The 12,758-nt window shown below is 33.0% G+C and overlaps 1 protein-coding gene across 4 annotated transcripts in view; it reads right to left on the minus strand.

The window, feature by feature from the left end:
- LOC138696179 (FK506-binding protein 15-like) overlaps positions 1-12,758 on the minus strand; it is a 296,343-nt gene that overhangs the window by 44,916 nt on the left and 238,669 nt on the right. For all 4 annotated transcript variants that reach the window (XM_069820787.1, XM_069820785.1, XM_069820786.1 and 1 more), the window contains one exon: positions 12,035-12,190. In XM_069820787.1, the coding sequence (XP_069676888.1) occupies positions 12,035-12,190 (156 nt within the window). The remainder of the gene's footprint in view (positions 1-12,034; positions 12,191-12,758) is intronic.

Raw genomic sequence — 12,758 nt, forward strand, 5'->3', positions numbered from 1 at the left:
TTTTAATTAAAATGGACTAACAATTTAAAAAGGAAACATAATTCGATATCTTTTACACACAACATAAAATATAATTTGTATCATTGAAATATACAGCAATTTACCTTGTATGACATCCTGGACCAAACTAAAAACTTGTGAACTGCACCTTGTACGAATGCACATTAAAAGAAGAGCAATTCGTTTACTACATATTTTTTAATAATGTAACAATTTAACTTAAGTCATTAACTTGCAGAAACATTTGATGACACAATCCCAACAATTAACATAACACCTCTAGAGTAATTATAAAGAAAAAGTGCAAAAGGGATCTCGTGTCTTTCAGCAACTGCCTGAATTGACGATGTTGAAATGATTTTGATTTTATTCCATTAACAATTTTCACCAGCTTATCCACTGTGTTATATCTTTGTCACTTTTGTGTACAGAGCCTCTTGGTGGATGATATAATAAAAACTGTATAGTTTTTCAGTTCTTTAAAAATAATTGCAATTCTCTGTTTTTTATTATAGTGAAAAATGCACTCAAATTGTCTTCACCTGTGGTTGTAGCTACAATGGGAATCAAATCGAAAAAATATTAATTTATTGTGAGGTCCTCATTTATACCTCTCGAAAAATAAAATCAATTCAGCAGTGTCTGCTACGTCACTACTTTCATCTAGAGTGATTGAATATGTCACAAAACAGCCATTTCATGCTGGACATTGTTTTTTGAAGTTCAGTATTTCTTTCTGGAGACTAATAATAATAAACCCTTATTATTTATATTTTACAGTGGAAATAAGTTCAACAACTTCAATCACTGTGTTTGTGTTTATTTTATGAACAAATGTGAAGTGTGCACATGCTGAACTTCAGTGTGAAAAATGATCAATATTGATAGTCCTTAAATTGTTCCCTCTTTTCATCAATCAGCTGATCTGGTGCCATCTTATCTACAGCAATAGTTTTTTTTTCCTCTATTTTAAGACTTCATTCTAAAAGCAGGTGAAGTAGATATGTTAATCTTAACAGTTGTGTGCGTTACACCTGTCTCAAAAATTACTCTGAAGTTTATTTTATTTATTTTTTTATTAATAAAAAATTATAAAAGAAGTAAAAGTTTACAGGTGTAAGGTTAAGTCACTAGTCAATACAATCTGAATATTACATTTGCTTTACTCAGAATTAAGACGTAAAAAAGTGCTGGTTAATGTCTGTCACACCCATCCTACAGAGTATGACTGAAGTTATTAAACTGTATTTACTATTACTTATGAGCCGCCATGGCTCACTCAGTTAAGGCACTTGCCTGCCAGTCTGAAGTTGCACTCAGGCGTGGGTTCGATCCCTGTTTGGGCTGATTACCTGGTTGGGTTTTTTCTGAGGTTTTCCCCAACCATAAGGTGAATGCCAGGTAATCTATGGCGAATCCTCGGCCTCATCTCGCCAAAATACCATCTCACTATCATCAATCTCATCGACGCTAAATAATCTAGTAGTTCATACAGTGTCGTTAAATAACCAACTAAAAAAACCTAATACTTATGGAAAAGTGAATTAAATTAAATAAAATTGAAATTTTATAAGAGACTTCTGTGGTTGTGTGTGTTCATATCATATAGGCTCATTCTCACAAATAAGGATAGTTTAAAAAAAATATATATATGAATTTTGTTCTTGCTCCAAAACATAATAATACATTTCAAATGTTTTTCCTCTTATCCTTATTCTTCGTAGATGAATACAGAAAAGAGAGAAAAGTGGAGAACATCAAAACAAAATTGGAGGAAAAAACTGAATGAAAATGAAGAATCCAAAAAAGTTTACTTGTTGAAGGAAAAGGAGAGAGATAGGAAAAGGTGAGCAAATGCAAAAAAAATGTTTATTTGCAGACATGAACAAACTGAAGGCTAAAAGACGTAAGGATGCTAAAAGGCAGAAGAGAGCAGCAAGCAAAGGCTGAAAATGAAACTCCTGAGCTTGGCTCTAACAAGTGTGTGCAGTCACTTGGCTTGTAAGGCAGTTGAAAGAGTGAAGAAAGTGCTTCCTATAAGCCCGAGTAAAAAAAAAAAAAAAAAGGCAGTTATTAAACTTCTGAAAGCAAATCCAGATGTTTCCAGTACAGTGTTCAAGAAAAGAAAGAAATCTTGGAACAAGGTTCTGGCAGGTGAAGAAGGTGGTGAAATTAAAATTATGTGCTTGAGAATGTGTGATGGAGAAAACGTTCAGATTTTCAGAATGGATGAAAATAATATGTCTTGTGTTTCATATGAACAACTGATAGGTATTCATCCAGAACCAACTATGAAGGTTACAGGAAACAGACTCTATTATGTATTTTCTAGAAGTATTGATGTTTTTGAACAATCTTAGAACTAAGTACTACGTCAGTTGATTTCTATATTTATGTTTGTTGTATTTTCGTTAAAATATTTTATTACAATTATTGGTATTTAATTTAGTGCTCCCTAAAATCATATGGATCATTTTTAGTTTTAAATTTTCATTATTTTGATATACAAAACATAGGCCAAATGTAACTTCACAGTGTCACACCTGTTCACCTGAAATGTGTCACATCCGTCCTTTGCATAATTATTTTTAAAATATTATAATCCAGGTATAAATGTGCAATAATTACAGGAAACATTTATATCATTAAATAACTTTTAGTACAAAAATTCTCAAGACATTAGTTTTATTACGTTCACAGAATTAGAGATGTTCACTGCAAATGCATTTTTGTCACTCTTGTCCCGGGACATTTACGATGCTGCTATCATAAGTATTGTTAGAATTCTGCTACAATAATTATACAGCAGGTGCAAGGTTTAATGTACTACACTACAGGTATGAGAGGTGTAGCATCCACTGTAAAATATTGGGAGACAGTAAACTGGTTAAAAATGTTATGCAAATGTCACACCCGTCCGCATGGAATGGCTGAAAATTTGTAATATTAATGTCAAGTTCATTTATTATATACCATGCAGTTTTCTTGATCTCTCTACATACTGTCTGTCTGAGAGGTTATGTCGCAGTCATCAAAATGGGAAATATCACACGATAGTTACATATTTAATGAGGCCCTTTTCTTTAAATTATTTTAAACAATTTTTTAATATTACATAGATGTCCAATGCCGAACATCAAATGTTTACAGAAAATACGAAGACTGTCCATCCACAAGCCTTTACAGATGGGTCAACAGAAATGGGTGGGAGGGGAACCTAGATGCAACATAACCACTTGGTCGGTTTTTAAAAGTTCATAGGTCTTTGAAGGTGATTTTTCTGTCTTAAAGCAAAATTTTACACAAACGTGTTGTTCCATTCTATCGTCCATTTCACGCATATAATAATCCGCCTAAAACTTTTAAAACAACCTTACTCAACATGCAGCAACCCTCCACTAAACAAAGATAGAGTAGTGAACTTTTCATGATCATTCGAGAACAAAACAAGCTTTCTTTTCCTCATCTCATCCCTCACAACTGCTAACCAGTAAGTGACTCCAGTCTAAGAACTTTTCAGTCACACTTCGTAGAAGTTCTATCAGAAATCTTATCATATACTTCATTAAATTTTGTTAAATGTCTTGCTCGACTCAATTCTGAAATAGACAAAGATCTATGTGTAGTTTCAAAGAACAAAATGAGGCAATAATAATAATAATAATAATAATAATAATAATAATAATAATAATAATAATAATAATATAATGATGATGATGATGATAATCATTATTATTATTATTATTATTATTATTATTATTATTACATATTTGTATACATTCATATAAAAGAAATTAAATAATTAAATTATATAAAAATAATAATAACAATATTACTAGTAATATCACAAAACCTGAAATATTTCATCAAAATTTTACTTCCAAAGAATTAACTGTAGCTATACAAAATTTAAAAACCAAGAAGTCTCCTGGTCCTGACAACATTCATTCAGAATTTTTGAAACGTTTCGGAGAAAAAGCCAAGTCTGTACTTTTATCCATTTACAATTTATCATGGAACACCTCAATTCCTGCAGCTTGGAAAAAAGCAATCATTGTACCAATTTACAAAAAAGGAAAACCTGCTCATGAAGTTAATAGTTATCGACAACTAATAAGCATGATAGCAAAAACTATGGAGTCAATGATCTCTAAGGGTGGTATTCATAGACATTTCACAGCACGCTCTACGAGCGTACTAAGCTAGCCCTGGCTATCCACTGGTTACTAGTACAGAATTCAAATCATATCTTATCGCTAACACTGGTTTATGAATACGAAAAACGCTGATAATCCACCGAAAGCCTGTGCTAAAAATGTCTATGAATACGACCCTAACAGATTAACTTGGTACCTATTTAGAACCCCAAAATCTTTTATCACTAAGTGAATGGGATTATTGTTAAATACAGTGAAACAGTTAAAAATCTTGGCATTTTTATGGATAGCGATCTAAATTGGAACATTCAAGTAACACACACTTGCAAAAAAATATTTTCTCAACTTCACTCCTTGTTTCATATGAAAGAATTTCTACCACTTAGTCTAAAAAAGCATTTTATTCAGATGCTTGAAATTCCCCATTTTGATTATTGCGATTCCTTGCTAACTAATGTAAGTTCACTCTTAGCTGAGAGACTATAACGTGTTCATGTGTGCATACGATTCATCTGCAATACTCGTAACCATATAACACCTTACCTCCAGTTACTTTCATGGGTGCGTCTGAAGGAACAAAGAACAATACATTCATTGTCTCTTCTGTTTAGAATTATGCATACTTCTATTCCGAATTATCTATTATCGCGCTTTCAATTTCTTACAACTCTTTGAAACTGGCATCAAGCACTTCTTTCTATTCCTCAACACAGAACGTCTTTATACTCATCCTCCTACTGTAGAAATACCTCGCCTCTGGAATTCATTACCTAATGACGTCAGGGACTGCCGGACTTTATCACAATTCAAAATTAAATTGGAAAATTTTGTCTTATTTAATGCTTTTTAGGTATTGCTAGAAGTGTTGATTTGTGTGTTTTTTTTTTTTTTACTCTAGATTAAAATTGCAAGTTTCTTGTTTATGTTAGTTAATTAGTTAGGATACAATTAATTACGATACTTAATCATTCATTTAAAGTTTGTGTGACTGCAACCTGTGTATATTTTTGTGTGGCTTTACTTTCTTTATAGTGTGATTTTTTATTTTTATTTCTATTATTATATTTGTATTTCTGGTGGTGTAGAAGAGAAGGTCTGACGGCCTTAACTACACAAGAATAAATAAATGAATGAATGATTGAATGAATGAATAAATAAATGAATGAATAAATAAATAAATAAGTAAATAAATAAATAAATAAATAAATAAATAAATAAATGAATGAAATGAATAAATAAATAAATAAATAAATACATACATAAATAAATAAATATATAAATAAATAAATATATAAATAAATAAATAAATAAATAAATAAGTAAATAAATAAATAGACAAGCCAGCATTCGACAACTACTCTAATGAACAAGTCATATGCCTCAGTCAAAAAATAAAAGACAGTTTTAACACGAAAGAAGGTACCTTAGCAATATTTATTGACTTTCAATTAGCATATCATCGGCTTAGAGTGTAAACCTGCTAACCCCCAAAAAGAACATTTTGCAAGGAAAGTAAAAAACTTAGTTTAAATTAGCTCTGAAATTTTAGGAACAAATCTAAAGTAAAGGTACAAATGCCACCTGTACTTTGGATTTGGTCCTAAAGTTTCAGAGTTAATTTAAACTTAGTTTTTTGCTTCTCTTGTAAAATTTTCTTTTTGGCAGTTAGCAGGTTTACACTCTAAGCCGATGATATGACCCTGTTTGCAGAAATAACTTATTACTAAAACTCCAGAAATTAGGTATCTCCATCAATATTTTCAGATAGATATCAGAATTCCTTAGTCAAAGATTCATTGCTACTAAATTCAATAACTCACTCTCTAGTTACAGACAAACATATCGAGATCTACCTCAAGGCGCTGTCCTCAGCACAACTTTATTCAATGTTTATATAAATGACTTACCTTCCCTATTAGAGGAATCAAACATGAAAACGCACTATTTGCAGATGATATAGTTTTCTGGACTTCCGGATCTCATAGACATAGACACAAAATTCAAAATTCTACGCTTAAAGCTCTAAATCAACTACATGAATGGAACACATCAAATTTGATGACACTCAATTTAAGCAAAGGTAACTACCAAATATTCTCACTTGGTAAAAAAGAAAGAGAATTCAATATCCAATATAATGACCAATACCTTCCTAGGACTTATGAATCCAAATATCTTGGAGTTATTTTCGAACAGCAAATTAACATGGAACAACCATTTGAAATATATTTCTGAAAGATTGTAAAAGATTCTCCCTTCTGAAAAGACTAGCAGGAAAGAAATGGGGATGCTCTAGAAACACTTAACACTACATACAAAATATTTATACAGCCAGTGCTGACATACTGCAGATAAATTTTAATTACTTCACTTTTCATAAACGAAATAGAAAAATGTTCAAAACCAAGCTCTCAGACGCGTTACTGGTGGAATCAAAACAACTCCAATAGATTCTATGAGATTCCTCACTAATATTAACAGCATCAAAATGTTAATAGAAGAAAAAGCACTGATTCAATATGAAAAACTTATCAGATTACCAGGAAATTATTGACATTCATACAGGCCTTTCTGTAGATTAAAAACTCAAAAAAGTTTCATATCCATGGTTCAAGAATTAAAACAGAAAATCAATTTCTGAATTTAAAAGAAAACTTACAAATTAAACCAAATTCTTTAACTCTAGTAAATATAGAGTATAATCTAAATTTAACAAAAGAAATACTGAAATCAGAAGTAAACAATGAAATAATGAAACAATTGTCTTTAGAGACAATTAATATTCGGTACCTTCCACAAAACTGGCTTCATTTATACACAGACGGATCCTTGATCTTCAGGGAACAAGGTGTCGGTGCAGGTGTTACGTGCTGTCTCTTCTCACTTTATAGATCTCTTGGATATGGATCAACAAGTTTTGATGGAGAAATCATTGCAATAAGTGAAAGTCTCAGGAATCTTCTATGCCACATTAATAAATTTAAGAATGCAGTTATATTATCAGACTCCAAAGCAGCTATTCTATCAATAGTCTCTCAACACACACACCTTCATCTCAAACAGCAGAAATAACTAAAATGCTTTCTCAATTAATGACACTCAACAAAAGAATTGTATTCCAATGGATATCATCCCATTGTGGAATTCTAGGAAACGAGAATTCCGATGCTTTGGCAAAGAAAGACAGCACTGCTACTTACAGACCTGTTACTAAATCTACGTATTACTCTGTGAAAAGATTTATTAAATCTTCATACTTAGACTTCAACAAACAAAATTTGATAACACAATCTCAAGGGAAAAAAATGGAACTCCCTGCATCATAATCCACAGTTAATTCCTGATTTACCACACAAACCGTCTGTAGCTGCATTTAGATTGGCAACAGGCCATGACTGTTTGGCCAAGCACCTGCATAGAATTAAAATAATCAGTCCCCTGACCGCCCATTGTTCAACTCAAACTAAGAAAGGATTCGGAACACCTCAAAATTTGTGCTTCAATGGCTGACTATGACAATATCTTTGAAAAATATTGGAGTGCAAGAGCAATGACTTTATTGTCAAATACCTGGCATTAGAAAACAACAAATTTAAATTTAAATTATGTTTCATTTAACGACACTCGAAACTGTTGAGGTTATTTGGCAAAATGAGGCCAAGGATTCGTCACAGACTACCTGACATTCGCCTTACAGTTGGGGAAAACCTCGGAATAAACTCAGCCAAGGTGGCTATTGCACTCATTCTCAAGCGCAATTCCAGATCAGCAGACAAATGCGCTACCCCCTGAGCTACACACAGACACACTACTCCTTTTTTATATTTAAGGTATGATTACGAGTACTGAGTTTATGGAATTGATTATGAATGTGTGGGGTTGCAGATTTCTTTAGTATTAATTTTGCTGAAATAGCATATTTCAGTCGCATATATGGCAAAGTAACTGAAGGGAGGCACTTCTGGACTTGACTTTCATGCTTGCCAATATTCACGGTTACTTTTAATTATTAGAGTCACTGAGGGTCACATTCGCTTTTACGTATAAAGTATAAACATAGATTGAAGTATGCACTTTAAGATCCCGTGGTTTCATTTGCTCCTAGGGACTGTCCTGTATGTTCTTAAATTTTTCCATATTCAGGAGCATTGCCAGTTATCTTGTGCCGGAAGTTATTTCTTATGATATGCAAGAAAACAACAAATTAGATTAGCTATAACCAGGGCCGCCGACAGAATTTATGGGCTCCTATGCAATACTGTACTCGGACCCCCGTTGAAAAAAAAGTAACAATTACAAGTTACCAGTTATTCTAACCATAATAATTATTTACAAAATAAATAAAAGATAACCCCATACACCGATACGAGCATAAAAAAATTTCACTTTTATTACATTGAAAACTTTTAGCAAAACTTCACATTAGCACAATATATTATATTCATAAAACATTATTCTTAAACACCTGTAATTTCTAACTTACAGTCAAACATCAACAAACATCTCTCCTTGACTTCACTGATGAAAAATCATCAATTACATCATCAAAATTCAAAGACCTAGCAAGGTCACTCTCCAGACTAAGGAGGCATCCACACCTGTGGAGTAACGTTAGAGCGTCTGGCTGCGCCTGGGTTTGACTCCCAGTCGGGACAAGTTACCAGGTTGAGGTTTTTTCCAGGGTTTTCCCTCAACCCAATATGAGCAAATGCTGGGTAATTTTCAGTGCTGGACTCTGGACTCATTTCATCGGCATTATCACCTTCATCTCATTCAGACGTTAAATAATATAAGATATTGATAAAGTGTCGTAAAGTAAACTACTAGAATAAAAAAAACTAAGGAGGCCAAGGGTATTCAGTCGTTCTTGACACATTGTTTATCTGAATACATTTTGTATTCCCTTCATTTTTCTGAAGGATCTTTAAGCATCAGCAACTGTCACAGGAATTGTATAGAATATTCTAATGGCTAGGGTGACCAGACGTCCTCTTTTGTCCGGACATGCCCTCCTTTTTAGCCCTTTGTCTGAGATCCGGGAGGATTTTTAAAAAATAAAGAAATGTCCTTTTTTTCGTAACTTGTATGCCTGATATTTTGAAATTATCTGATTTGACGCCTTTCTCAAGTAATTTGTCTGTAGGTGGCAGCAGTATCGACGGAATATACTCTTTGCCAACGATCATAAATCTCTTTAATCCTAATTGTTATGGCAGTTGCTTTCATTAACTGTAAAATCATTTTATATTATTAAGTTTTATCGTAAGTATGCTGTAATGAAATAGATATATAATATAGGCCTAAGCCTAAATCTAAAAAGATATTATCTGTCCTCTGTAATAATTATAGTTCCCTCGACTTTCATATGTAGCCAACTGTGAAATGATTATTATTAAATTTTTTCATAATTATTTTGTAATGTAATAGATATTAATATATATTTAAGTATTACTTAAGCCTAAATCTGTACTGTAAATATTTTGTATTTAAATAGATAATGACGTAATTTAATAAGCCTAAATCTAAATACATATTTCCTGTACTCTTTTATCGAACAATATCCTCCTTTATCAAACTTTGTCCTCTTTTTTTATCAATTTGGATCTAGTCACCCTACTAATGGCTATACACATATTTGGAAAAAAACTGTCCAGTTTTAATTCCTTCAGACTATTTAGGAGATTCATAGGTTTCAGTGGGAATGGCCCTAAATTAGAGGCATGAATTGATTTTAAATATTTCGACTCATCACTGATCTCTTTGTTAATGTCTTCATTATATTTTTCACGCAGTCTAGCACCCATATTAATATCCTTCAATTTTTTCTGTCTCTCCTTGTGCTTCTCAGCTCCCGACTTATGCTTATACTTGTCCATTGTGCAGTTAAACTATAACCGGTAACACTAATGAACAGAATTTACTAGCTAGACAAACGACAATGAAAAGACGAAAGTTTCGACACGAAATATATCATGTACTGGAAAGGAAACATGATCCTGCAACTTCGGTTTCGGAGAGTCCACTAGCATATTGCAGTGGGCCAGCGTAGTTAAAAAGGACAAGCTAATAAATAATTGAACGTGTTCAGTACAAGTGACAGGAACATAGTTAAGGCAAATGCCGGGGCCCTCAAGTGTCGTGTCTGTGAACGTTAATGCGGGAAACTAGTATTTTATTATATAAAAGTAAAATATTTACATATGAAGTGGTAATTTGTATTAACTCTACTATTGTTGAGTTAATATGTCAAATTTATGTAACGTTTTCACAAAATTTTATAGTACACATATGTATCTACGAATAATTATTCATGATAATAAAAAGTAATCAGACTCATTTAATCTGACGAGCCCTTATTGCTCATGGGCCCATGTGCACTCGCCCCTTTGCCCCTCCTTCTCGGCAGCCCTGGCTATAATGTATACATAAGCATTTAAGAATGTTCTTTTGATAGTGACAAGTATATTGGACAAAATTTGAAAATGTTTTAATAGGGATTGGGTGCTGTGTTGTAGAAGGGATAATTTTCTTAAAAAATATTCAGACTGACTAAACAAAAATTTTGATTCACCACAAATAATATTAGAGGAATCTAGAAAATGTGCAGAGAATGAACCTTCGATCACTTTCAGTTTAATAAGGCAAGGAAATTATTACAAGAACTTACGGAAGAGGTCCATTTTTTCCGAAAACATTCTTCCTAATGCCAAAGTTCCAAACGCAATTTAATTCCGAATTCCATTTTTCCGAATACAATTTTCCGAAGTCAATTTTGTCGAATGCTATTATTTTCAGTTTCGAATGCCATTTTTCCGAATAAGATATTCCGAAGTCAATTTTTTTTAATGTTATTATTGTCAGTTCCGAATACGATTTCGAAAATAAAATGACAATTTTTACAAAATACAGAAGATTTATTTCAGAAAATATAATGATAATTTTTACAGAATGCAAAAGATATATTTCAGACCTGTAACTGCATAAGTGTCTTTAAAGGGTGAACTGACGTCCAAGTGTCCAAAGATAGTCCATGTGCCTCTCCTGATCTTTGTACGTTTGGTACTGTGCTACAATTCCCGCAATCCTCGCTTGCAAATTCCTCCACTATTTTTTGGCTCCCCTCGTACAGCACGACCCACAAGAAATTCTCGGATCATAGTATCGGTGTCTCTTTTCTCCTTCTGTAATTCTGACAAAGCTGTGTAGAAATTGGGATGGGTTTACCAATAACCACTTGAAAGTGATTATGCAAAACTTCACTTATATTGTTCATCCGGTGCTTATTACATATTGTTGCGTCATCTTGATTCCAACGGACAACGAAATATCCTCCTCAGGTGGGAAAAATCCCAATAACTAATCAACCAACTATTCGAAAATTTGGTTTCGGAATAATTACATTCGGAAAGTAGTATTCGGAAATTTGGTTTCGGATTTTTGCATTTCGGGAGAAAGTACATTCGGAAAAATAAACATTCGGAATACTGAATTCGAAAAAATGACCCTGAATCAGAATTTACAGATAGAGGCAAACACAAAAGAAAATTTTGATTTTGGTAGAAAGCCACTCCAGCCACGAAATAGTCTCTACTGAAAAGTATTCTTTACATGCAACTGGAAAGAGGGATGCACTAGGAATGTTGAAGGAAATGACAGAAACAACACCGAAAAGAGGAACTGAAATGAGACAGGGATTCAAGTCTCCCCATCCAACCCCTATTTCCAACTCAGTCGAAGAGGCATTTTTTTTAGTTGTGGAAACAAATTAACCAAACAACAGTATGTAAATATAAGAAAAAGTTGTAAATATTGAAATTCAAACAAATGTAGGGAGTTTTCATACTACAATGCCTACTCACAGAGAAAAATATACTAACCCGTATGGTTGCCATAAGCATTTGCCTGATCTTTGAACCATCATACAATGTCTCAGGTGTAAACTGGGGTTGAAGAGTGTGGTACACCAGATTCATCACCTTCTTCACTTCTGTCAACACAGAGGGAGTCGCTGATGTAGTAGTGGTCTCCTCCAGCTGAAAAAAAAAAAAAAAACACATTAATAGAAACAAGCTAACATGAAGTTGTTCTCTATCTAACTGTATATGCAATCAATGCTGGTATATGATTATAATTTACTATGAAAGTTACAAACAAAAATGGCATATTTTTAACATCATTGTGAGGTAACAACTTTAAACATCAAGGAATGAAGTGTAACTTTTTCTTTTTTAGGTAGAATCATCTTCTCAGTTCAGATTATTAGTAAAATGTTGTTCTTATTGGTTCAATGCTTAGGCACTTGATAATAAAGTAATTTGCCGTCTTGCATTTCAGTATTTTTGTACGTCGTCATCTTCTTGTAGCAATGCTATGCATATTTTTATATGTTCCATCAGTGGCGGCTGATTGACTGAGGCAAGTGAGGCCGGGCCTCAGTCACTTGGCGAATCTGAAATCAAATTTTGAGTTTTTATATAACGTATTAGTTATTTGAATTAAGCATATATCGCTGTAGAAGCATTTGAAAACTTTGATGTATATAGACCTGTTTTGCAGTAAAATTTGTTCCTGAGGCCGGGATCGCTCGTTCCGGGTCTGGCT

Source organism: Periplaneta americana, chromosome 3 (assembly GCF_040183065.1).
Source record: "Periplaneta americana isolate PAMFEO1 chromosome 3, P.americana_PAMFEO1_priV1, whole genome shotgun sequence".
Classification (NCBI taxonomy): Eukaryota; Metazoa; Arthropoda; class Insecta; order Blattodea; family Blattidae; genus Periplaneta; species Periplaneta americana.